This window comes from Rhineura floridana, chromosome 7 (assembly GCF_030035675.1).
Source record: "Rhineura floridana isolate rRhiFlo1 chromosome 7, rRhiFlo1.hap2, whole genome shotgun sequence".
Taxonomy (NCBI): Eukaryota; Metazoa; Chordata; class Lepidosauria; order Squamata; family Rhineuridae; genus Rhineura; species Rhineura floridana.
Window position 1 is genome coordinate 110186732 of NC_084486.1, and position 27875 is coordinate 110214606.

At 41.7% G+C, this 27875-nt stretch overlaps 1 protein-coding gene across 4 annotated transcripts in view; it reads left to right on the plus strand.

The window, feature by feature from the left end:
• The window catches only part of RHBDD1 (rhomboid domain containing 1), a 62565-nt gene that overhangs the window by 24743 nt on the left and 9947 nt on the right, over positions 1-27875 (plus strand). For 2 of the 4 annotated variants that reach the window (XM_061636826.1, XM_061636825.1), the window contains one exon: positions 19532-20903. The exons of the other annotated variants lie outside the window; for them this stretch is intronic. In XM_061636826.1, the coding sequence (XP_061492810.1) occupies positions 19532-19647 (116 nt within the window). In that variant the 3' untranslated portion in view covers positions 19648-20903. Of the gene's footprint in view, positions 1-19531; positions 20904-27875 lie in introns of those variants that run through there. 4 annotated transcript variants of the gene reach the window in all.

Here is a 27875-nt window from a genome sequence, read left to right on the forward strand (position 1 = left end):
ATACATTGGAACAATGCATGTGTGAAAGCATCAGAGTTCTTGAATTTAAATTAACTCTTGGGACCTAGAAGAAAAACTGGAAATGCTGCTGTTGTTTTGTAAATTATTTGTTTTAAGTGTAAACAGCAGTCTAACTTTGTAAAAATAAAAATAAAAGTAAATTGCTAAAATAATTGCTGGGTTTGAGGGGGTTTTTGTATGGAAGTTTTAAAGAACAGTCCCTTTCATTTTAGTGTTTGAGGCTGGTCAGTTTAAGACAAAGGAAAGCATTTATGAAGGATGTTTTATTTTAATGATTTTTTTTGTTACCCGAGAATCAGACTCTTCGTTCCCTTGCTGCGGAGTCTGCAGGAGTTGAGGTACTGAATGGGATGAACATACCCAACTAGAGTTTGTTTAGGGTAGACTAGACGCGTTTTGCTTTACTCTTAACGTCTGATTGTCAAATTTGAGCTAGAGGAGATATTAACTGGTGATCTAGGAGGGTTGTTCCTTCTCCATCGTGTGTGGGATAGCTCATTTGCATAATCATGTCTATAGAGCAAACACCTCTATGACACCATGGAGCGGTACATTGTCTTTGTTCTTGCTGTTTATCCCAATCACTATGAACCACACAAAATGCGAGCTCAGTTGTGGGGCATAAATCTTTCCTTCATATATGTGTGTGGGAGTGGAATCCCCCTTCCCCGTTCTCTGGTGATTGCATGATGTCATTGGAGTGTGGTTAACTTTAGGTTGTCTGAAACTATAACTTTCATCATCTTTAAAAGACATGTCTGGAGCTTATAAATGTGTAATCTTGGCAAAAAGCAAGAACAATTACTGGGATAGCGATTGTACCTTCTACCTTTCCTCCACCACTCTTTCTCTGTTGAATGCATTTTCTTCATGAACCTGCCTTTCTTTCAATATTGGCCTTCAAGCCATCCTACAATTTTTATGGCTATTAAAACCAGCTTAAAATATATATACAGGAACAGCTGAAATAATAATCAGATCCACATTATTTGTCATCAGAGGCTCAGGAACATAGGACAGTTTTAGTCTGGCATAGAAAAGATTACAATGATGGTGCCGGGTAGATATGCCAGGGGAGGAAGTTCCATAGTCTGGATGCCACCAGAGAAAAGACCCTACCTCTGACTATTGGATGTCTGTCCATCTTAAATGGCTAGATGCATTCTCATTGACACTTGTAAATCCTGATCTGTGTAACTTAAAACCTTATAATTTCTGTAGCTGATTGTAATAACTTGGCTTTCTCCCTAGCAGAATGCAAATATTTAAAACTTTTGCCCATCCTCCAGTTCTTGGCCAGGATGCAGGAAGTGCCAAGTGCTGCCTCTTATTTCGTGTTCAATAATGGTTTTAAATAGCTCTGGATGCTCATTAGTTTGTGTTCCCAGGAAATACAGTGGCTTATGATTGGCTTCTGTTTACAAAGCCACAGCTGTGTTAGTTTACTTCCCACATGAAAATTACTACAAAAAAGTCAGTAAATTTTGTTACTAATAATACACATTGAAATTGCTAACAAGAGAAAAGATGTCAGCGATGGTGTTTCTGATACAGTCAGTATAAACAAATGACTAGAAGCAGCTGAACATCACAGAAATGTGGGTACACAAGTCTGAAAGACACTAAATTATATTGCATTCCCAGGATATATGTATTCTTATGGTTTTCTTTAGTTATGCTTTGAAAGGGATGTTTGTGCCACACAGGAAGTTTTTTTTTAAAAAAAAGTACAAGCCCTTATAGATTATATAGCACATACACAAGAGGAGGTACCAGCAACATTGTCATATAATACTTTTATCATATTTTGACATTGATGGACTTTGTTTTTGTCAAGATATCTCACCCACAACCATAGTTAACTGACTGACGCATTGTTATTAAGTGATGCTTCAAACCTAAAATAAATGAACCCATTGATTATGGTTTTGGCTCATCTTGCAAAACATGACCTAACCATTTTGACCACATAATATAAAATGTCTAAGTGAGCAGAGTGTTAATGGAGTAATGTCTGCCTTAGTTGGAATTTTTTATCCAGCATAGAAACCCTAGCCCAAAAAGGTTTACAAGTAACCCCGCTGTTTTGGGTTATTCAGTGATGTCAATAAAATTATGCACAGAAGGGTTGTTCCCTGCTTAACAGCCTGCTTCTTCAGAGGGGGAGTAATGGGTTTGGGAGCATGTAGGATTGTGTCTTCTGAGATTTGAGCTAAAAAGATCTTTAGTTTCATTGAAGGAGAGGAATTTTTTTACCCCTATACATTGTAATATGTTTTGTTTGCTTTTGCTTTTCAACTAGTATACTATTTCTTACGCTTGCTATTCTGGAAAGGAAGAACTCTTAGTACAGACTTTGTGTACATCACACTCGAATTTCATTTGCTGTTATATTAGCCAGTCTCCTTGTGCAGTAAGGTTTTTCAGAAACTCTTCAGAAATCTCAAAAGTATTAGATGAAACTATTATTTAACGTAAATATCTTGACAATCTTGACAAATGCTGCCATGTCTCTATTCATATACATTGACCAGCCACTACTGACTTTGATGGTCCTGAAATCTTCATGGCCTTGAGTTATTCCGCCGTGTATGATTTGTAACCCTAGATCTAGTACCTCCTACAGAAATCTAGGACCCTCATCTTTCACTTAAAAGAAGGAGAAACATGCTGCCAGTGCTCCAGAACTAGGTGACCAAGACAGATATGTACAGAAAGTTAATGTTAACTTGAAAAATATAATGTGAACTAGGCCCAAGGCAAAATTTGATATCATCCATAGTAAATCTGAGTGTTACAGTCAGGTTTGGTCCCTGGAGTAAAAGACATAAGGTTGTATCCCACTAAATCATTTTGTGCAGGCAGAATGAGTTCCATGAGCACAGCAAAGCTTCTCTCCCTGCACATTCCCCATGCCACCTGCAAATCTGCTCTGCAGAGTTGGGGGAACTCCCATGGAAAGATTTGGGGCTCTTGAAGGAGGAGAGAGAGGGGAAGTTCAGTTGCCCTTACATCAGTCTTTACACATGCAGAATAATTTAATTGGATACAACCCAAAGAATAGACAAAGGTTATGGATGTCATCCTCAGGTTCATAAGCACTTCAGTATGTTCAGCATTTTCCAGGACAACTTCTACCACAGAGCTGGCAAACATCTTATATATGCCTATATACACTTGGGTGCAGAGTTGTAGAGCTGTCATTGCCTGCGTTGCATTCTTTTGGCTGACCATAGTCTTGAATCACACCACTTTTGAAGGTTTTCATAGTGTTCTGAGATGGGAAAATTAGCCCCAGTAGTATGGCCACTATTGCTTAAAAAACATTGAGTATGTTTTGGTATGACTGTCACAAGCACCTATTAGATTATACTTGATATATTCTGCACAAGCAACCATCCAGTGCCTAGAAAACACTGTATGTGTGTTGGTGTGTTTTAAACCTTTAAAGTATATTAAAAAAGTGCACAACCAGGTCAAAAACGGTTTGTGTTCAGACGTAATCATTCAGAGCATTCAACAGATTTGCATAGCATTTGGGGGGGGAGTTGTAATACTTGGGGAAAGCTATAATTATTCACTAATAGGCAAAAAAACCTTGCGGTTTAAGAATGTACCTATAGCCAACAGATATTTCTATCAAACTTTAAAAAGCAGGGAAATTGGGCAGCTATAGTGAATGCTCCAGGGGAGCAGGGGACCTGACCTCTCTGAGATATTGGACTGCACTACAAATTTGTAAAAGTACAAACACATTTTGGGTTGGTCTTTCACAGTCCAATCCACTTGCTGTGTAGCTTGGAAGAATTTGGTAACATGTGCCTTTGAGCATATGGTGAGTGGTGGCAACAGCTGCCATCTCTAAAGATGGGGAATTACATTTTTGTATGTTTGTTGGTGTTCTTCTTTGCTTCTTTCCTGTGTTATTACTGTTTCTACAGATAATCTAACCTAGAAAATTATATTTTTCTCATTATTCATCATAGAAATCTGTGTCAAATTTATTTTTATTAATTTCAAAGCCTTTTTATTGGTTAATGTCATATGATGGTGAAGACAGCCTTTTGTGTTTCCAACTGGAGGTTATCTTCTATTTCTAGAACATATTGGGTGCATTAATAGTTGAATCTGAAACTGCAGTTTTATGTAAAATCTGACTGATTACAATAAATTGCTACTTGAGCAATTACTCTAGCTTTGGAAAAAACAAACTTGGCCTGCCCAAGATGCATGTTTTCAGCCTGCTATGCTTAAATCGCCCCACTTAAGGAAGGGTGGGCATGGTCAATTAAAAACATAGACCACACTTAGAAATTTGCTAGAATATATTTTACCTCCCACTGTTTTATCTTGTGCAAATTTCAGTGTCCATTGCAGAACAGGGCAGGTTTGATAATTTGCATGCTTATTTTCAGTGGGCTTTACTCCCGTGCAATCATGCTTTGCATATGTAAAACTGACCATGGGGGAGGGAGGAGGAGAAGGGGGAGGGAGGAGGAGAAGAGGGAGGGCTGGAGTGGGCAGGGGAGGAGAAGGAAGCAAGAGGGGAGGGGAGGAATAAGAGAGGAGGAAGGGAGAGGAGAGGGGAATGAGGGGGAAGGCAGATCATTTGCATGCTTATTGAGTTCAATGGGATTTACGCTCATGCAGTCATGGTTAGGATAGGTAAAACTGACCATGGGGGAGGGGAGAGGAGACGGCAGGATGGGATTGGGAGAGGGAAGGGGCAAACGGGAGGTGATGGGAGGGAGGAGGAGGGGAGGGCAGGTTTGATCATTGCATGCTTATTGAATTCAGTGGGATTTACTCCTGTGAAACCATGCTTAAGATAGGTAAAACTGACCATGGGGGAGGGGAGAGGAAGGAGGGGATTGGAAGGGAATGGGGGAGGGGGAGGGAGGAGCAAGAAGGAGGGGATAGGAGGGCAGGTTTGATAATTTGCATGCTTTTTGAGTTCAGTGGGATTTATTCCTGTGCCATCATGCTTAGGATAGGTGAAACTGACCTGGGGGAGGTGCAGGGAGGGGAGGGGGAGGGCAGGAAGGGGAGGGGGAAGGCAGGAAGGGGAGGGGGAGGGCAGGAAGGGGAGGGGGAGGGGAGATTGGATGGGTGGACACTGGGCGGAGGGGAAAATGTAAATGTAAATGTAAATTTAATATTTAGGTCGCCTATCTGGCCGAAGCCACTCTAGGCGACATACATATCAAATTTCAATAAAATGCAATAAAATACAGTAAATACAATAAAATACAATATAATCAGCAGTAATAAAAATAACAGCATATGCAGTACACAACAACGGGCCTTCAGTATGTAATTAGCCCATCCCGGCAGAAGCCCCTTTCCTTTCCAAAATGAAAACACTGAACAGTATCCTTCTTTTTCAGCGTTTCCCCCACCTTTTTATTCTACAGCAGGCACATGTAGCCTCCCACCCAAATTTAAATCAAAGCTGTCACTGGCCACATGTACACCAGACCTTCCTTCCTTATTTGATTTATATCCCGCCATTCCTCCCAGCAGGAGCCCACTTTAGACAGTCATGGCTTCTCTCAAAGAATCCTGGGAAGTGTAGTAGTGAAGGGTGCTGAGAGTTGCTAGGAGACGCCCTGTTCTCCTCACAGAGCTTCAATCAGAGCGGCTGACTGTTAAACTACTCTGGTCACTGGAGCTCTGTTGGGAATAGGAGTCTCCTTTCAGCACCCTTCACAAACTACACTTCCCAGGATTCTTTGGGGGAAGCCATGACTTTCTAAAGTGAAGTAAAGGTCTGACATGGGTGTGGCCCCCTGATTAGCCAAGCAGCGGTGAGATTTTAGAACATTGACAGTTGGTTCTTGCTGAGCATGCCTGGGCTTATTATTGACTTCAATGTTAAATTTCTTAATTTAATTAAAAATCAGCCAGATTTTTTAAACTTTTAAACTGTAGAAGGTGAAGGTATGGGGCAATGTCAGTAATAGGATTATATGTACTCTGTGAACATGGCTGATTTTTATTTAATGTCAACAACAAATGAGAACACTGAAAGGAAAAAGTCCAACAGGGGTCTGTTTTTTCTCTTTTTACACTTTGAATTCTCAACTCTCTCTGACGGTTTTGTGTATCGCCTTGAAAATTTAGAGTGTTGTTAAGCAAGTGTTCAGGACTATAAGTTTTGTTTTGAAATGAGCTTATGGGAAGCATCAGAATCGCATGGGGGTATGTTCAATTTAACATTGCGGAATGCAAAAGATCTATGCTTGCTATAGTATACATCCACTTTCTTGACTGTATAATAATGAGAAAAACAAAGCTAAAGGTCTCTTCTCCCCCCCCCCCGCTCACGCATAAACACACACAGGCTGCATTGGCACATAATGCTAAGCTAAGATGTGTGGTTTGCTTAAACTATAATGTGCATGAGCTGTGTGCTGGTGTACGCTCCTGTTTCACTCCTCCCTTTGTCCAGCTGGGAGCATCATATGGCGACCCTTGGCTTAATTTGACATTCAACCTAAAGCTTGTGGTTATCCCCACCACCCCCTTCCCCCAACTGGGAAGCCAAGGATAAACCATGAAAGCTGGTTCGGTCGTCACTCTAAGCTAAGGCTTGTGATTTGTTGCTCCTAGCTGGACAAAAAGGAATGAAACAGAAGCACTCAAGATCCATGCACCAACATGCAGCTTGTGCACATTAGGGTGTAAACAGACCACACACTTTGGCTTAATGTTACACATGAACACAGCTCATAAATGTACAGTCAAGCTTCTGCTTATTTATTTATTTGATTTATATCCCACCCTTCCTCCCAGCAGGAGTCCAGGGCGGCAATACTGATGCTGGATCAAAGTTAGCGTTATAGTAGTGATAAGAACGTTGCCCTTGTTTATTCCACAGAAATAACTGTACATGATCTGTGAGGAGAGGACTGAAATTACATGAGCAGTTTTGCACAGTGTGTCTTCAAGGAGTCCACTGTGAAAGTCACATACATGCATATACATATTTGATTAATGCAGATTACAGCTTATATCTCCTATTGAGCCAGGCTAATTGCATGTTAGAACTAGAAACTTAGAGATGCCTCATTCAGAAACTGCAGTATTTTCTGAAGACTTTGGACCCATTTAATCATTCTCTGAAGGTCTTTTTCAGTGTTCCTTCCACCCACACAAAGTGTACTTTGCACATTTGCCACTGTCATGCTCCGGCCCCCCTCCCCATGCTTTCAGTTTACACTTCCAGAGGGAGAATTGTCCTTTGGAGAGTGTCCAAATAGGCCTTGGATACAAAGGGCCAGTGGACACCAAGTGGTTGCTCTTAAAAATTGCTCCCTGTGGTTGTTGCCTCCATGTAGCAGGCTGTTCATGTGCCGTGGCAACACAATGCCACTGGAAGCCGTCTCTCTTGAGGTTTGTAGAAGAAACACCTCTGATCTGCATGGTCATGTGGGGGCAGCCTCCAGTGCAAGCAGCCAGGTGATGTCTTGCTCTGTTTTTGCTCTGACTCCCTGTTCCTGATGAACAGGGCTCAAAAGCATGCTTCTTTTTAAAAATGAAATAGCATCAATGCAGTGAATGATACCACTTACGCTAATTCTTCATTCTTTGGAACAAAAATGACAATAATAAGAATGCGAGCAAAAAGCTCCAAGGGAGCAATAAACAGCAAGGATTTTCCTATTTGTTTACCCACGTTCTCCCTCCCCTGTGCTTCTCGTTCATATGCATTTTAAATGTCTGCTGTCTTTTTGTGAAAAAGCATTCCTCCCCCCCCCCCGCATGTAATATTCAGTGTATCTCTTATAGGGTGCTGCAGTATAGCCTTGCTATTTTGTGTTTGGAAGCTCTTTGTGAACTTTGGACACACATGAAATAATGTCCTGACATTACAACATAATTAGAAAGACCAAACCGTGATGTTAGAGAAGAAACAGTCTCTCATCTGAGGTGAACTAAAGCCAAAAATGCGGCTAACATTTGGTGCCAGTTGTTCAAATGTTACTAAAACTGTTTGTTCGTCCCTTTGATAAACTAAGAAAATGTTTTTCTCCTCCAACCAGTTATGAAATTATTTGATTATGAAATTATCTTCATTATGAAATCTACATGTTCCAGACATGTTTAAAAATAACTTTGGTCTAATTCTTTATCTGTTATAGTGAGAAATTCTCAGCAAGTCTTAAAACTCTTCTTGGAGTTTTGTATACAGTTAGTAAGTAATCCTGCAGTTTTACAAATATACCCAAAAGGACCTTCAAGGTTACTTGTCTTTGGACTGTGAAACATGCTTGGTTTGATATTTCCAAAATAAACACATTTTTTTTAAAGTGTTGGCAACTAGGAGGAGAACATCCTAGAGAGAAAGCAATCTGCTTATAGGTTATATTTCCCTCCCCCTTTTATATTTTGGGGGTTTTTTTTGTTACTAAAAGAGTATTTTGTGACAAGAAAATCCTTGTTTGCTTCTAGTGATTGTTCCTTGCCTGAAGTTATAAGCCAACATTCTTGGTATTGTAAACATTCCAGTGAAGCCAAATTACATGTCATAATCCTGTTTGGGGCTCTGTAAATGATACATAAAAATAGTTATTTTGGATTATGTGTTCAAACAAACATTTTAGCATGACAAGAAAAGCAATAAATGGCTTTTGTTGCCTGTTAGGGTTTTCTTGGGTTCATTATCTTCTGGTCATGTGGTGACTTTGTGGGGTTCAGTTTCTTATGTCAGTACCTCACAGATAGTGCTGGACTCCAACTCCCATCAGCCCCAGCCAGCAAGCCAAATGGCCAGGGATAATAGGAATTATAGCCCAGCAACATCTGAAGGGCCACGTATTCACTCCCCACCCCAGTCTAGCTAGTTCCTGAAATCCCCAACATCTGCTAGAAGATGAGATACTTCCTGGGTCAAAGGGTTCTGCTGTTCCTATTGGTATCCCCTTCAGGGAACTCCAGAATTATAGTAAGAAAGCCTAGTATTATTGATCAGGGTAACATTCGTGTCATAAGCTTATTAAAGTTTTTTTGCCAGCATGATGAGCATATGACTATAGGATCATAGAATAGTACAGTTGGAAGTGTCCTGTAAGACCATCAAGTCCAACCCCCTGCTCAATGCAGGAATCCAGCTTAAAGCATACCCAACAGGTGGTTGTCCAGTTGCCTCTTGAAGGCCTCCAGTGTTGGAGAGCCCACCACCTCCCTAGGTAATTGCTTCCATTGTTGTACTGCTCTAACAGTTAAGAAGGTTTTCCTGATGTTCAGCCGAAATCTGGCTTCCTATATAAGATCAATTCATGAGGGGAAAGACCATGTTAAGAACATAAGAACATAAAAAGAGCCTGCTGGATCAGGCCAGTGGCCCATCTAGTCCAGCATCCTGTTCTCACAGTGGCCAACCAGGTGCCTGGGGGAAGCCCGCAAGCAGGACCCGAGTGCAAGAACACTCTCCCCTCCTGAGGCTTCCGGCAACTGGTTTTCAGAAGCATGCTGCCTCTGACTAGGGTGGCAGAGCACAGCCATCACGGCTAGTAGCTATTGATAGCCCTGTCCTCCATGAATTTGTCTAATCTTCTTTTAAAGCCATCCAAGCTGGTGGCCATTACTGCATCTTGTGGGAGCAAATTCCATAGTTTAACTATGCGCTGAGTAAAGAAGTACTTCCTTTTGTCTGCCCTGAATCTTCCAACATTCAGCTTCTTTGAATGTCCACGAGTTCTAGTATTATGAGAGAGGGAGAAGAACTTTTCTCTATCCACTTTCTCAATGCCATGCATAATTTTATACATTAATGTATAATGTATAAAAATTTTATACATTTATGTTGAATTATATATTTTGTACTCCTCTGGAAATGATTGTTTTCTTGCATCTCTGGTGAAGTAACAATTAAGATGGTCCCATTCTCATTGGATTCCTGAATTAGCTTGACCAAATTGGAGCACATATAGGACATGCAGACAGGTCTCCTTTTCCCCTAAAGGCCTGGTCTCCCTGCCAAAGGGTGGCTGGGTGGGAGGGAAACTGGGTTTTGTTATGCTCAGGACAGGGGTGGGGAATCTGCCCCTCCAGATGTTGCTGAACTACAACTCTCCATCAGCCACGTATACCTGTCCAATGATGAGGGGTGATGGGAGTTGAAATTCAGAAACCTCTGCAGGCCCACAGGTTAACCACCCCTGCTTCCATCCATTCTATGGTAAATTCAATTGAATCCATTGCATTTATTGAATGTCTAGCTGTGGCTAGGAGTGAGGCAGTTGAAGTTGCATCTAGTTAAGACCAAGTAAAAATAGTTTGCAAGATTTGTAAAGTGAGGCACTCACCATTAATAGGGTTTTGGTTGCTCCTGGGTTCTTGGTTTTTCAACTTTGGACAGCCTCTTTTACTGGACCAATTTCTGCAACAGTATGTGCAGAGCTAATTTTTATGTGCAAAGCTCATTCATCAGTGCAGCTGCCTCTTGTCATGGCACACTGGATCGAGCATTTGCATGCATGCTCCTACAGCCATGAGGGGCGATCCAATAAAATACATTTTCTTAATCGATTTTGTATTTCTCAAGTATTCAAGAACGCTTTTATCACTGTTGTGGTCCAACTATACTCTTTTCTCATAATGATTATAGTTTTATTGCGGAATTTTGACGACTCGCTCCTCATTTTACTATTTTCTAGAAGACATTATACAAAAAGTTATTACTTCTTCTAAATCAGGGGTTCTTAACCTGGGGTCCATAGACCCCTAGGTTTCCATGGATGGACTTCAGGGGTGCGTGAACCAGGCACAAAAAAAACTCAGTTCTCAGTTCAATAAAATAAATTGTATGCAAAAGTTTGTGTGTATGTGTTTATGTGCATTTCTCTGGGGAGGGGGCCCATTGCTTTCATCTGGTTCTGAAATGGGTCTGTGAACTAAAAAGCTTAAGAACCACTGCTCTAAATAATGAATGGAAATTTTAATACTTCTTGCTTTATTTTGTTTGTTTTGGTTTTTTACCAGGGCATGTCATTCTTCATATGTTGTGTGCTCTTTGTGTAAGTCAGTCGCATATGGTAACTGCATCTTTTAAAACTTATGAACTGAAAAGTTCTTCATGTTCTATCCCCGCTGATTAGTTGCTTTACAGGTTTAACAAGATTTTTTAGAATACGACCATCCCATAAAGCTCTTGAGAATTCCAAGGTAATCACTTTATGATATTGAATACACTGTGTTAAAACTGAAAATTTAAAAACAACTGCCAACAATGGCAAATATATTTTCATCGTACTTCTGTGCTCTTCCCAGCTCTGACTAAATCTGTTAGCTACAGTAGCTGTTCTGTATCAGAGTTAGGATGTTGGTTATGTTGCTAATCTTTCCAGAAGAAACACTCCTGTGCTGAATAGACCACATAACAGCAAGTGTAAGTTCTGAATTCAACAGTGGATTAGTAGAAAAAATGTATATATATCCCAGTGGGCTTTCACTTTATTCTGCTTTAGATGAAACCCAATGTGACACAAGAAAGTGCTAGATGCTAGCAAATAATCCCTGGATTTCAAACCAGCCAGACAATAAACAAGTCTATAATACTCAGTGCTGCAGCTTCTGTAGAGCCCATCTGTTTCAAAATAACGCTAATTCTGCTTACTATGCAGAATGCTTTGTTGATTGGAGTTTGTCCTACTTTCCTTGAATGTGTTGTCTGTGAGCCTCTGGTGCCATCCCCTGGAAGACCTAAAGCATGATTAGAGGCTACATTCATATTCTTGCTATGAATCCTAGATGTTTATAGTGGGAATGGAAAACTCTCATACATACCAAAGTGTATTTGGTATTAGATTGTATACCCCACTTCTTTCTTTACTCTGGGCACAGATGTGTTTTACTGTGAGAAACCAGAGCATATCTGACACATTTGCTGTCACATTTATAACAAGCTAGTTTGGTGTTACGAGGTATGTTCTCTTGCATGCTGCTGTTGTCTCAGCTGGTGCCTTTCTTTAGCTATTAAGGAAGATGATTTTTATAATTGTTTTTCACTGGCAACTTCCCATTTTAAAAAGAACCTAGGAAACCCATTGTCTGTAGCAGACTTTAACACAGTAAACCAAAGTCAAATAAACAATTGTAAAAGCAAACATGGGCAGTGTTACAAAGAAGTTCTGTTCAACTGGAGCTCTGCACATGCCCCAAGACTTTGTGTACATTATAGCTTTGATGAGAGCAATGAGTGTGGTGTTGCAAGTATTTGGAGAAGCTATAGTAATTCAGCCTAAGTATCCTCCCACCAGAAAGTAGTTCAAGCTAAGTATCAGTGATTCCTACCATATGCCCTCCCTTTGGTGGCTGCTGTACAGGAGAATTTCCCTGCACTGACGGATATGCATAATGGATCATGGAAGTGCATGTCTAATTAGTGCCCAGCACTTTAACCATATCTCATGCAAGTAGATGCCCTTATTTAGTATTAATTCTGGACAATAATCAAGTGGCACCCTCTGGCAAGCATCTTCCTCTCGATAATTGGATTGCCTAAATTTACATTTTCTGGGAGAGTGCTTATTCTTGTCTCAAAGTAGACAAAGTTGTATCCTGTGAACATGCTCACATTGGCCCAAAGATCTCTTGTGGCATCATTGCCACACTCTGGCAGGAAGAAATTTTGTGATAACTAATGACAGCTATTATCACCTCCTGCCTTCTGTCATTTTAATGCCCCTTACATCCAGCCTTGTCTCTAAACAAAATTGCCCTGTGTGTCAGAGCCCCTTCCTGCTGGGAAGGCCCTTTCCTGTAACTGGGCACCTCTCAGTCTGTTCAGTCTTTCCATTTGGGCTGTTCCATGGTTCTGCCCGGATTAGTCTTGCGGGTCAAACACTCCACGCTCTTCTTTTCCAAGCCACTTCAACTCTGTGGATCACAATGGAAGCCAGATGTCTTCAGACAGACCCCTTCCTCATCTCGTCTTTAAATCACATTTGGTTTTTCTCTTTTGGGACTAAGATTCCTTGTGGGAAGTGCTAGCCAGTGTTGTCCGAAAGGAAACTTTCTCTGTTTCTCCTGTGCATGTAAAGATGACCTCAGGTGGGTAGCTAGCTCCACCTAGCGGCTGAAGGCAGAAAGAGCTCTGTTCAATTTTGCAAGGACTTTCTGTGGCTCCTTATCACAGTTCTCTTTCTGCCTTCACCAAAGTTTTGGCTATAGGCCTCCATTTTATTACCACTCCTGTAAGCCCCGCAATGTACGTTGCTCCCATGGGGAAAGCAATCACAAAATCAGTAAATAGTAAATTTGTTAAACCCGTCCCTGAATCCAAAGGACTCAGATGCCCACCTCAAAGATCCTACAGAATGCAAAATGGATCAGGGCCTCAGAAGAATCCACGAGGCTAGCACATTATCTGTTAGAGCAATATCGGCCTCCTCCGTATTTGCTAGAGCTTCCATCCTCTGGTTGGAAGACTTACTGGATGGCCCTCAGCAGGATCCAGCCTGAGTCCTCAAGTCCTATTGAAAATTGCTCAGGCAGCGACCTTCTTGGCGGATGCTTTGATGAACGTCATGCAGTCCTCAGCATGGTCACTGGCAGCGGGCTTATTTACTAGGAGGACACTGTGGTTATGCCATTGGGACGCTGACCCCACAGCTCGCTCTAATTTGGCCTCAGAACCCTACATTGGAGGCAAGCTGTTCGGGGACACTGCCCTCACAGGTGTCCTGCAATCTAAAGAAAAGAAGAAATCTATGCCCTCAACCAGGAAAAGAGATGGCAGAAGGTCCTTTCGCAGAAGATTTCATGCTTACCAGATGTCACAGTCCTTTCAAGGTTTCAGACCGTCTGGAAGGGCAAAAGAAGGCCAGCCCAGCCGCCCATTCTGGAATAGGCAGAGCAGCCAAGCCAGGGGCTAACAACTGTTCTCCAACAGGGCTGGATTTGGGTCCCAATCACATGGAAACAAACACCAATTCTGACGCCAGCACCATTCCAGTGGGCGGTCGCCTCCAGCTGTTCGCCCATCGATAGAGGGACATATCATTGGACCAATGGGTGCTGTAGACCCTCCGGCATGGACTACGTCTGGAGTTCACCTCTTTGCCTCCCTCAAGTTTTATACTGTCTCCCATCTTGATGTCTCCACACAAAAGGGAGTGGTTCCAGAGGCAATCTCTCACCTGTTTCAGATAGCAGCTATAGAACCTGTTCCCACAGGAGAGAGATTTTTGGGAAACTACTTTCTCTCCTTTACAGTTGGGAAAAAAGATGGTTAGTTCAGAACAGTACTCGACCTGAAGAACTTGAGCAAGTATGTCACATACTGCAAGTTTCGCATGGACACTTTGATGACAATCAAGGAGGCCCTGAGACAGGGAGACTACCTCACCTCAATAGATTTGGAGGCATACCTGCATATCCCTATTTTCCCACCCCACCGACACTACCTCAGGTTCGTGGTGGGGGAGACCACTTTCAATACAGGGCCGTGCCCTTCGGTCTGTCATCCACCCCAGGATTTTCACAAAGGTCATGGTGACCCTGGTGGCACACCTCAGGACACAGGGAGTACATGTCTTTCAATATGTGAACGATTTCCTGATTCGATCCCCATCGATTCACAAATCATGGGAGGACCTAAGACCTTTAGACCTTAGCATGTCTAAAGGACTACTGCTTCTTAATCAATCATGCCAAGAGCCATTTGTGTCCATCTCATCGCATTGTGCATCTGGGAGCGTCAACAGACTCAGAACATGGTGTTATAAGATTGGGCCAGAATAGACAAGATATGTACTGCAATGTCACATCTTCTAACCTTTCCATCAGTGGACCTCATGTAGTTGGCAGCAGTCCTAGGGCTGATGGTCACTACATTTCAAACCACTCAGTGGATACGTCACCACTCACATCCCCTTCAGTGGGTGCTACTATACTTCCAAAGTGACATAGCGGCCAGGCGTCATCGAAAGTTGCCCCTATCACCCACATCAACTGTCAAGTGAAAAGGTTCTTTGCCAGATATGCAGTGCCAAAGGTGGAAGGAATAGATACCCTGACATCCCGGTGGCCCGCAGGTCAGTTGTATGCTTCCCTCCACTTCCAGTTATTCTGAGAGTACTCCAAAAAATCTGGACCGAGAAGGCTACAGTCCTACTGGTTGCTCCATATTGGCCAAGGAGAGTCTGGTTCCCAGAACTATTCAACCTGGCAGTCGCCCCTCCTTACCAGATTCCCTCCAGGGAGGATCTGCTATTGCAAGGACAGCTTCTCCACCCAGACCTGGGTGGTTGGTGCTTCATGTCTGGAAGTTGAGAGGCAACACCTACTAAGAAAGGGCCTTCTACCATCTGTAGTGGAGACAATGATGGCTTCTCGACGTCCATCTACTATTCAAATCTACAAGGGCACTTGGAAGGCATTCTCAGCTTGGGCCTGGAGGAATAAGATATCTCCTGGGAAAGCCAGTATCAGTGAGGTTCTCTTCTTCTTACAAGACAGGTTAGCCTTTGGACTCAGACCCAACACCTTAAAACATCAAGCTTTGGCTCTGTCAGCAATACCGTTTAGATTCCCAGAAAATCTACTGGGATCTCATCCATTCCTGAAGCATTTCCTTCACGGAGCAACAATATCGGCGCCACCTACAGAGCACTGCTACTCGACATGGGACTTGTATAAAGTACTGAATGCCCTCCAGAAACCTCCCTTCGAACCACTCAGTAAAGTTTCTCTCCGCCTTCTGTCCTTCAAGATGCTATTCTTCGTGGCCATTATCTCGGCCCGGAGAGTGTCTGAGCTGAATGCCTTGTCTGTGGACAAGTGTTACTGTGTGTTTCATAAACATAGGGCTGTTCTTCCGTCCTAAAGTGTTGCCTACCTTCCACTGTCAACAAGAGCTCCCTTCCCTCTGTCCCAACCCAGTCCACCCCACAGAAAATGCATGGCACTCACTAAATGTGAGAAGAGCCTTAAAAGTATGCATTGCAAAAAAAAAACCCTTCCGCCAAACGGATAGTCTATTTGTGTCCTTTCACCCAGCTTCATTAGGAAAGAAGGTTTCCACCTCAACACTAGCAAAGTGGATTAAAGCTTGCATTATGCTGGCATATGCTTCCCTGAGATTGGTTCGCCCGACCAAAGTAGTGGCCCACTCCACCAAGGTGGCAGCCACATCCACAGCGTTTTCCTGCAATGCTTCTTTCCTGGAGATATGTAGAGCAGCTACATGGGCTAGACCTAACGCATTTGTCAAACATTACAAAATAAATGTTTACACCTCTACTGAGGTGGCCTTTGGGAGGAGAGTGCTACAGCATGTTCTCCCAGACCAATAACGTTGTTACAGGCCAGCTATTTTCCCGCCCTACATGGGTCAGCTTTGGTATGTCACACCTGAGGTCATCTTTGCATGCACAGGAGAAAAGACATATGGTCTTACCATAAAATGGTTTTCTCTGTGCATGTCAAAGATGACCTCAGGGCTACTCCCTATGAGGTCTGGGCTGCCATAATCGTTTCAGTAAGCCTGTTTTAGCAGAGTGTGCATGAGTGCTGCTTGTTTCTCTTCAATTGTGTTTTCTATAAGTTCAGTGTATGTACGTTTAATGGGCTTGTCATAAAGAACTGTGATAAGGAGCCACAGAGAGCAGGGAGTCCCTACAAAATTGAACAGCGCTCTTTCTGCCTTCAACCACTAGGTGGAGCTAGCTACCCACCTGAGGTCATCTTTGACATGCACAGAGAAAACTGTTTCACGGTAAGACCAAATGTCTTTTTTCATCCATAGTAGGATTGTTCCTAGGAATTAGTTGTTAGCCAGGGTCCCTACAAAGGCTTTCCCCATCATGGTCGTGAGTCAGGAAGATTTGTTAAAGCAAAGATTCCTTTCACAGGAGACAGCATTGTATCGTTCCAACTCTGCCTGACTGTGAGGGACTCTCTATCACCCAACAGCCCTGGACCTATTTGAACATGCACATCTCAGTCACACTGATAACCCAGTTCAACTTCACATTCCTCTTTCTTTGAGACAGAGTACTATGGCATCTCATCTCTCCCTCATCTTTAACCAGTCTTGCTAATCTAAAATGACTGTGAGATCTGAACTATTACTATCTGGATGTGAACATTCCTCCTTTTTAATTGTTTCAGCCTTTCCTTAATTCTCCTGGGTTTCTAATACTCACCTCAAACCTTCATATATGGAAATTCCCCACCTTTAGCCTCTCCCCCACTATCTTTATGTTAGTAACTAAGCTTATAGTCCAGGCAAGGAGGGCTTGGGTGATATGTGTTTTGCATATTGAATTAATCACCTTTTCCATTCTGTAACATGGCACAGTGGCACTAAGCTACAGTGAAAGACCTTCCTCTTTCAACAAGCCTTTGACGTAAAGTCCTTAACCCAGTCTGTGTCTGAGTTGGAATTGTTTTTGAAGATGTTTTAAAGATTTTTTTAAAAGATGTTTTGTTTTAATGTTTTTAAAGATGCTTTGTTTTAATATGTCTGAAAGTCTTTTGTTTTTAAGATGTTTTAGAGTGCTTTTAGTTTTTTTGTTTGCTGGCCTCACTCGTCCTGGGAGGAAGGGTGGGATATAAATTTAATAAATAAATACAATTTAATTTTATTTACTGTCTGCCATTTTGTGCAAATAAATATTGTAATTGTAAATTGTATGGTTCTTGCTAATTTCTGTAAGCAAGCAACATAATATTGGCATCTGTTGGTTGCTGTTTTTGTTGATTCTCCTCCCCCCCCCCAAAGCAAAGCAAATATTGGTATTTATAGAGTAATTGTATCCATTGCAACATGCTCTGCGGTGTGCAGTGACTGCCACTAAAGTTCCCTAAAGTAGTAGTTCCATGAACACACATATAACATACGGGTTCCTGTGTACATGTGTATAGGCACATTAGCAGATCTGGTAACAACAATCAACCTGGCAGTCTTTTTGTTCTCAACCTGGTAACTAGCAGCTCAAAAGAAAAAACAGGAAGGAGAGGCTTTACTTTGAGCCAATGCAATCCTTTTGGGCTCTGGGTGACAAAGCCTTTAAAAGCTGGAATCCAAAGAGCACATCATCTCTGCCTTTGATCTCTGATCTCTTGTATTACTCTACAATGAGATTGGTTGGACTCGGAATCCAAGGAAGTGGTTTGTATGCATCTTTGAGAACAATGTTTGCAGCAGGGGCTTTCACAGGTTTTGCTGCTTCAGTTCCCAAAGCCACTGTTCCTTTGTTGTTGTTTTATTAATCTCTTTTTACATAAATCTTTACAACCGGCGATTTACAACCGTGCAATATAAACCACAAAAATAGGTTTAAAAGCAATACAAACACTCAATGCAGAGACGTTTAAACGAAAACAGTGTGGCTCTTCAGCTGACAAAGTTGTTGTGGCAAGAACTTCAGAGGGCCATACTGTCCTGTGTGCCTAAGAAACTGGATCAGGCCAAAGGTCCATCCCATTTCCTACAGTGCCTGGCCAGATGCCTTTGGTAGGTTCAAAGTGTGCATAAGACCTTCTTGCTGTTTGTCCCCAGAATCTGCTATTCAGAGAGTTTGATTCTGAACATGGATGTTTCAGTTAGCTATCAGATCTATCCATTACTATTAGCTGTACCTTTCACAAATACACCTAGTCCTTAAAACTGCCTAAGTTATTGATAGTCAGCACACCTTGTAATAATAAATTCAAAGGTACAAATATCAGGTCCCCACTATCACTCTGGAGTCCAGTGGTGCTTTCAGGACACGTCTTTGGGGCAAACATACATGCCCCTACTTGGCAGAATGAATAAGAGGGCTCTCAAATAGAGCAAACTGGCTTACCACATGTTGAAGTAAATGAGCTCATTGCACAATTGTTGGATCCATTCCAAGTGAAAGCACCATGCTTAACTTTCTGAGCCATACTTCACTTATTTGGATGGTGGTAAGTTGAAATAATCACGGAAAAGCAATAGCCAAGGAGGAGCTCACATCTCCCCTGGAAATTGTTCATACAGGTTTTGGAAAGCCCAGTACTGTGTTGTGCTTCTTGTGAAATTTCATTGCTGCTTAGCGGGTACGTAAACTGCTAACAATTGCTGTTTGTTCCTTTTTTCCAAAATGATAATTGAACACAGACAGTTTATAATATCCAGGCAAGACCTCATGGCCACAAACTTCATTTCCTCCACTGGAAATTCCTTGTAAGAAGGAATTAACTTCTGAGAGAGGGAGTTTAAACTGGGCTTCTTTTCTCTTTTCAGGACAGAAGATTTGATGGCTGACTGTCTTCTACTAAAGACAGAAAGAGAGTGTTGACTGAAATCAATGGGATGTATGCGGGGGGGGTGGAGTTCACCTTTCGATCACAGTAGTTGATGCAATTCATCCTAGGGGAGCCAGTGTGAGAAATTAAGGAGATGGGGAAAGCTCAGCCTAGTATAATAACAAAAACAGATTTTAGTCTGATATGACATTAGGATGTATTAAGTACCTTATTGTAGATCCCAGAGGACAACAGTGGTTGCTATTTGGTTCTTTTTTCTTTACAGACAGTAGTCCGAGGCATTACAGTGAGAGGAGACCCTATGGCTTCTGGCTTCCACCTGAAGAGCCATCAGCTGAGGAACTCAGAAGGCAAAGACTTAACCGATTTGACAGGCAGTAAAATTCTCAGGACTCCTAAAATATATAAAGGGCTTTTCACAGTTGCCAAAGCAAAGATCTTTCTCAGTTTAGCAGTTTCTCAGGAAATCACGTTTCTTGCAAGCTATCTGTTGAGCTGTGTGGAAAAATTGTACCTGCTTTGCACATGGACTTCTAAAGTTCAAAGTGAAATTGAAAAGGGTTCCCATAATACCTTAAAGGATTCTGTCTGCTTGAGACAATTTTGTTGCTCTCATGTCCAGCTCCTATTAATTTCAGTAAGAAGAGTTTGGGAACTTTCAGAAGGAGGAATCCTTTCTACTTCAATATAAAAACAGGTTCAGTCATGCAATAAAGTCATGACCCATAATTATCCACCTCTTCCTTGAAACTTGTTGGATTTTGGGAATATAACCATTTGCTGTCCAACGGTGTTGCTCCTAAATACAAATTTAACACATATCATAATAAAATTTCATATATGCCTCTGCAAGTGCTTCCTTTTGGGACTATGTCCAAATACACTGCAGACAAAGCCACAAGGGCTTTTACACTCCATAAAGTTCAGTTCTTGAATTATATTGGGTTTAGATTAATTTTTTTACTGGCTTTCAATGGTCTTATTTCCAAAACTCAGTTGATGTCTCACAAAATGTTTCCTAGTGATCTCTGATCATCCTATACCTGCGTTTTGAATATATACTCTGTGGATGCAAATGTATAATGAAAATGTTTATTTTCTAATATGAATCCTGTGGTGTTTTTTTTTATTCTGAGTACAGTCTGTGCAGACTCAATTGAAATGGAAGGTAGATGCCCAGGAGCCATACCTAGGCAGAACCCATTCACTTCAGTGAGATGGGCTTATGTTGAGCTCTTCATTGTTGGATAGTACTGCTGTGCACATGGAGTCTTCTGTCATATTGAAGTAAATGCAGAAGCCTCTGCTTGTGCACCTGTGTGTGGATCAGAATGTACGTCTCAAATGTTCTGTAGAAAACCACAGGACAATGGGACTTGATGTGCCTCAGAAAGGTTCTAAATGTAGTTTAGCTCTTGTAAACAACAGCTTTTATTTGGCTTAGTCATGCCATCTTTAGATCTACTGGCTGGTTAAATCTACCCATCTCTTGGTTTCAATATAAGTTAAGAACTAAACCTTATGGAGTGTAAAAAAAAAAGTCCTTATGCAGCTTTTCCTGAGCATATGTGGACACAGGTGTGTGCTAGTGTTTTTTTAAAGGTAATAAAGTGACAGTCAATAAATATGTAAATGTACTAGTGCTTCAAACTTTTTGTACACAAGAGGCTTGAATGTTATGTATTCTTAAAACCTAAAGTAGCCCAAGTAGGGGCTGATTTCAGTCTTTTTCAGTATCATACAAAGCATACTTTGATCCAACTACTGGGAATGTTTTTAGCATTGATCTATTTGTATGATGGAATATGAAGGTTGTTTCATTGCCAGATTCTGTGCCTTTGAAGTTTGACATATCTACCTCTACAAGTTTTGTCCAAGATGTATCATTCATTCATATAATATATGTGCATGCATACACACGCACACACTGTATCATAAGAAACGTCTCAATGTTAATGTGGTAGTAGTTGATGTAATCTGGTTATCCTCAAGTACAAATATGAAAACATTCAGGATGCACAAGATAATGTTTGGTTAGACTTCAATTTTGCATTTGTAATTTCCTTTGTCAGTGTTATCCCAATATGACAAAAATGCAAAATAGTTTTGTGCTTTCCAAGTGCTGAGAACTCTAAACCTTGTGTGTATTTTCAGAGGGGTGTTGGCACTGTCTTTGAGTCTCTTCAGCTTTTGATAGATTTATCAAGCTTCTTATCTTTGGAAATAATGATCCTGTACATAATTGCGTACAAAACAGTTTTTTTGTCTGTATTCTATACTGCATGTGCCGGATATGGTGCCTTGCAATAGTAATCAGACCTCTGACCAGTGCTCTCATATTACTGAATTACAAATGGTACATTGTAATTTCCTTCTGTGATATTTTGAAACACAAACTCAAAATCAATTGTTGTAAGGTGACATTGGTTTTATGTTGGGAAATGTTTGTAAGAAACAAAAAACTGGAACATGTTGCTTGCATAAGTATTCAACCCCCCCCCACACACACACATTAATATTTGGTAGAGCCACCTTTCACTGCAGTAACAGCTTTAAGTCTTTTGGGGTAGGTATGTACCAGCTTTGCACAAAGTGTCGGAGGGATTTTGGCCCATTCTTGGCAGATTCGTTCCAGGTCTTTCAGGTTGGTTTGGCGTTGCTTGTGGACCGCAATTTTCAAAGAGTGCCACAGATTCTCAGTGGGATTGAGATTAGGACTTTGACTGGGCCACTGTAGAACATTCACCTTTTTGTTCTTCAGTCACTCTACGGTTGCTTTGGCCTTGTGCTTGGGATCTCCAGGGACGTGCCGTGAGCCGCACCGTGGGTTACGGAGATAGATGATATGGGAAGACATCTCCAGAACCAGCCGCCAGGAAGAGCGGGGTAGCTCTGAGTATGAGGAGATGGGTAATTAATCCGGTAACCATAGGCCTCTTAAAAAGTGAGGAGGGGTGATTGAGGGTATTTATGTCCCTGACCTAACAACCAGAGGCCTCTTAAAAAGTGAGGAGGGTTGCAACATATGGTTATGGATGTGACACTGGGGGTGGTGTGCGTAGCATTCAAGGATTGGTGATATCTCTGGGTGTGCTAGATTATGACACAATACGCTATCTTTTATAGGTATTCAGAAGCTTAAGGACAGAGATGCTTCAAATTTATGGGCTCAGACTAGAGGCGGGATGGGGTCCTGGCTAAGCAGATCGTGGTGATTTCTAGAGAAATGGTTGTGATGGACTGTTTGGTACTTAAGAATAGTCATGTTGTAGATCAGTTATGTACGAAAGTGTGATCGATCTAAAGTATAGGTGTGTTAATAATACTGTTTCTTAGTCGTATGGAAAATCAATTATGTGGTTTTGACTGTATTGTTGTATTGCATACATTTGCATGTCTTGTAATAATATCCATGGTGGGAATATGTAATGGTTATTATACATATGTGTTGATTGTAATGCTTAATAATAGAGAATAGAAAAGTCCTGCTGAAAAGTGAATTTCCTCCCAAGCTTCAGTTTTTTAGTGGACTGAAGCAGGTTCTCTTGCAGTATTTCTCTGTATTTTGTTCCATCCATTGTTCCTTCGTTTTTAACAAGATGCCCAGTCCCTGCTGATAAGAAGCATCTCCACAGCATGATGCTGCCACCACCATACTTCACTGTAGGGATGGTGTGACTTGAGGCATGGGCAGTGTTAGGTTTGCGCCACACATAGCGCTTTGAGTTTTGGCCAAAAATCTCTATCTTGGTCTCATCTGACCACAAAACCTTTTCCCACATCGCAGCTGGGGCACTCTCATGCTTTCTGGCAAATTCCAGACATGCTTTCAGATGGTACTTTTTGAGTAATGGCTTCTTTCTTGCCACCCTCCCATATAGGCCAGTGTTATGCAGAGCTCTTGATATGGTTGACTGGTGCGCCATTACTCCACTTCCAGCACTGAACTCTGTAGCTCCTTCAAAATGATTGTTGGCCTCTCTGTGGCTTTTCTCACAAGTCTTCTTGTTCAAGAGCTGAGTTTTGAGGGATGGCGTTTTCTTGGCAGTGCCTAGGTTGTGTGATGCAACTTCCACTTCCTGATTATTGTTCCAACAGTGCTCACTCCAATATCCAAACACTTGGATATTTTGTACCCTTTTCCTAATCTATACATTTGTATTACATTATCTCTCACTTCTGTAGAAGGCTCTTTGATCTTCATTTTCCTTCAGATCCACAGCCTGACCAATGATCCTTCAACAGTGGAGTTTTTATCCTGACAATGTGACAGCAACTTTAATTGTTCACAGGTGGAGGCCAATGGTAGGGTAATTGTGTCTTCAATGGGGCAGCTTCTTTCATCTGTGTAAACTGGGAGCTTCCACAGCACAGGGATTGAATACTTATGCAAGCAACATGTTTCAGTTTTTTATGTTTCTTACAAACATTTCTCAACATAAAACCAATGTCATCTTACAATAATCGATTTTGAGTTTCAGTGTTTCAAAATAAAATATCATACAGAATGAAATTACAATGCACCATTTGTAATTCAGTAATATGAGAGCATTGGTCAGGGGTCTCATTACTTTTGCAAGGCACTGTATATAAAATGTTGTACTTGGATGTTTATTTTAAGATCCAGACATCATTCATTCTGTTTGCTGTTTATATTTTTGTGCTGAAGGAAAGAATCAGGCCTGTGACTGCTAGTCCTAGTCTTCTTTCTTTGGATCAAACTAGACAAGCCATTAAATGCATCTTTGCATTTAATAGGCACATTTTCAAAAATGCAAATAGCGGGTGGGGGGGCAATACATATCAGGATTGAGCAAATGGAGATGAGGTGTTCAACTCTTTCCTCTCCTGCTGTGATCCTGACAAAAATTGCTCCTCTGAAGCTGATATTTGCATTGAGAGGAAATCAATGGGAGCTTTCTGTTCAATGCTAATGGCAGTTTCAGAGAAGCAATTTTTATCAGAACCGCAGGAGGGGAGGAAAGGATCATTAAATGTAAAAGTGCATTTAATGTACATCTGCCTTTGTGGTTTCCACTGATTTTGCCATTACATTTACATTTTCTTCAGAAAGTGATATTGGAGCAGAACCAATTATTACCCATTTATTAATTGTGAACCTCTGAAAGTCTTAGTGACAAATATGTCCTTGACTGTTTTTTTCAAACGACTCTTCACAAGCTTCTTAAAATCACTTTAGTTGATCTATTTTGAAGGGTAGTGGTGAAAGAGGTAAGATTGCAGCTATTTGCCCACTGCCACGAAACATTCCTTCGTTATATTTTTTCATTGGTAATTATGGGTTGTGAATTAACAAGCATCCTGTATTTTTTTTCAGAAATAAATATATCACACACTTCCACTTAAATCAGGTTATTGCGTTTGTGTGTTCACGTAACCTGGTCCGGAAAGTAGTTTAGGGCTTTATGTGTAAGTAGCAGACCTTGAAACTGGCATGATGACCAATAACCAGACAGGGCAGATCGCTTAGCACTAGCATGATATGTGCCCGATAAGGAGCACCACTCACCATGTGGGCCACAGTGGTCTGCACCAGCTGCAGGGGAAGCCTCATGTAGAGCTCACTGCAATAATCCAAATGTGAGGTTACCAACTCATATGTCTCGGTGTCCAAATTATCCCTGTCTGGGAAAGGGCACAGTTGACGCACCAGCTAAAGCTGAAGCTAGGCACTCTTTTCCGCAGAGGCCACCTGGGCCTCCATGCACAAATATGGTTCCAAGAACACACCTAAGCTGTATACTTGGTCCTTTAGAGGCAGTACAGCCCCATCCAGAACAGGCAAACTCCCCAATGCTCCGACCTGGGAACCACTTAGTGTCTTATCAGGATTCAGCTATGGGCCTCAGCCACTCTACCACTGCATCCAGCATTTCGTATTGTCTACAACTCTTCCAAAGGAGTGTGTCTGCATGGCAGCTAACTAGTTTATTATTATTATTTTATTTTTATTATTATTTTATTTATACCCCGCCTTTTGGCCAAAGGCCCTCAAGGCGGCTTACAAAAAACACAAATATAAAATACAGTATAAAAATGCATCAACAAAACAATACAAAATACAATCTGCAAAAGTTAATAACAATACACATAGTAGCTCTTAATGGTGGCTTTATCCGTGGTACAAGTAATTCCATTTTCTGTGTTAATTTCGTCTCCTCAAAGCCAGCTGAATTGCATTTGCAACCAGATCTATAGTTTCATGTTTGTTGTTGGGAGAGGAATGTCCTGATTTTCTTGGGCATTCAGCTGCCCCGGCGAGGTGGCAGAGGGCAACCCCATTGCCCCTCCGGGGACTCTAGGGGTGCCTTGCATGGAACCTCCTCCTCCTCCTCTGCTGCCGCCACTGCTGCTGCCCATATCACCCCCTCTTGTAAGTGTAGGAGTATAAGGAAGTTACAGTAGGGCCCCCCTTTCCGGCGCTTCGCTTCCAGGTGTTCCGCTAATGTGGGCTTTAATTCCTCTTTTTAAAGCCGATTTTTGCAATTTTGTGGCATTTTTGCGCGACGCGCCCCATTATAATCAATGAGGTTCCGCTTTACGGCGATTTCTGCTTTATGGCGGGGGTCCCGAACAGAACCTGCTGTATAAGCGGGGCCTGCCTGTATCTCTAGTTTCAGTGCTGTAATACTGTTGCATTCCCATAGCTCTTGGAAATGAAGACCAAGACAAAGTGGATGGTTGAATTGTGGGCTGTAATAATCTCTTCTAACTCAGTGTGGCGGGTAGACTTGTTACCAAGGTGAGAGTCAGGAGATGGTATCTCTTGCTGCTCACCTTGTGCAGAAGACCTCACTTTGACCCCAAGCATCAGATCAGTGAATAGTGGTCTTTGCTCTTCACCACTCACACACCTGAAAGACATGCCAAGGAGGCCCTGTCAGCAGCATCAGTCCCTCAGTCAGTGAGCTTTGGGTCAATGGGATAGTCAAGATCCAAGAAGGACCACCTTCTTGGTAAGCCATGAGTTTGGTGTGGATAATCTTCCCTTCATCAATCCAATGCCTGTAAGTATCCACTGTATCTCTCCAACCTCCATGGGACCTCCCACTAGAGGGGCTAGAGTGTCTGCATCACAGCTAGTCGGTGTATGCTTCTTGTGCCCCAGTTTCAGTGCATATTCACCCAGTTTTGTTCAGACCAAATAAAGTTGCCCATGAAGAACAGTTGTCCCTCTCAGCAGCGTGGCTGATTTTTGTAGGCTGCCCAGAAGATTCCTGAACAAACAAATTAATACCCTACATGGGTCAACACAGACAAATAGCTTTATGCAGAGGGTTTCAAGCAGAGATTTTTTTTCTCATTACAACTGCCTTGGACCCTCCACTTGAAAGAGATCCAAGTGAGCTATAGTTTCTAGCTTGCACTGTGGCTTGAGTCTGATAAATAACAAAAGCTAAAGTGTTTCAGCCTTCACTGAAGTCATTGAATGTCCTGAAAGTTATTCCAGGGGCATCTAGTTCTGAAGGTTTCTGCATCAGCCTGCCAGGTGTGTATGACAGATTGTGTTTAGCAGTGCCAGGCAGTAACACCAAAATCCCACACATGCCATGCCAACAGCATTGTGAACTTCTGGGAGTACAAGATTCAGAATTAGTTAGTTTAGGTTGAATCAACAAACTTGGGGGTTTGATGTATACATCTCTGAATTTGTGATTGACACACATCTGTGATTGTGCTTGAAATACAGACCAGAACCTATTCTTGGACATTTCTTTATGGCTTTTTGGGGGGTATCTGTGGTCTGTACTATACCCTCAATAATATTGAAGTGAATTTTGTTGAAATAAAACACAAATATATATCCCTTTGGTCCTCAAGGGAGAATGGAATTCCAATCAGTTTGGAGGGAAGAAACAGTCATCACACAGAACACACAGGAAAGAATGTTCCCTGTGGACGGCTCCATTTTCTGAGTAAAACAGTATTTTTAGAATGCGCCATGAAATATTGTTGTTCATTTAAAGTGGAGGATAGCATTTCAGTGACAGCCTAAGCACTGAATGTGGAAGTTACCATGGCAACAACACATTTGTCATGACAGCTCTGCAAATTGGCATATAAAGCCAGAATAAATTGTCAAAGCATGAGTAGCTAGGAATGCACAAACATCCATGCACACTTTATTTTGTGTGAAAACAAAACAATCTGTAGGGTTTTTTAAAATGCTACTTCTTGGGCCTTGGGCCTCTGAGTTGCTTATACAGACTGAGAGTAAGGATTTATTTTCTCTGCATGACTCTTGGTGTTATTTGAGACAATTTTAGGGAAACACACTGTAGAGTTCTGTTCACAGGTGAGCATGTTCAGGTAGAGCTGAAAACTATACTAAACAGTTCTGTGCAGACCAAACATTAGTCAGGACCTTGCAGAAATCACAAGCCAGTGCTATCCCTAAAGCAAGCCTTTTATATTTTTAAAACTTTATGAAGTTTGAAGGAACCCATGATGAGAGTCTAGTTTGACTCAAGGGTCTGTCCCCTTGTTAGCCATCCCATCCTTGCCTGCTGTACACTCCGACTGCAATCTTTTTCAGTTGCCTTTTTGCATTAGAGCAGACTGCCCACAGACTTTTTGAACAACTGCTA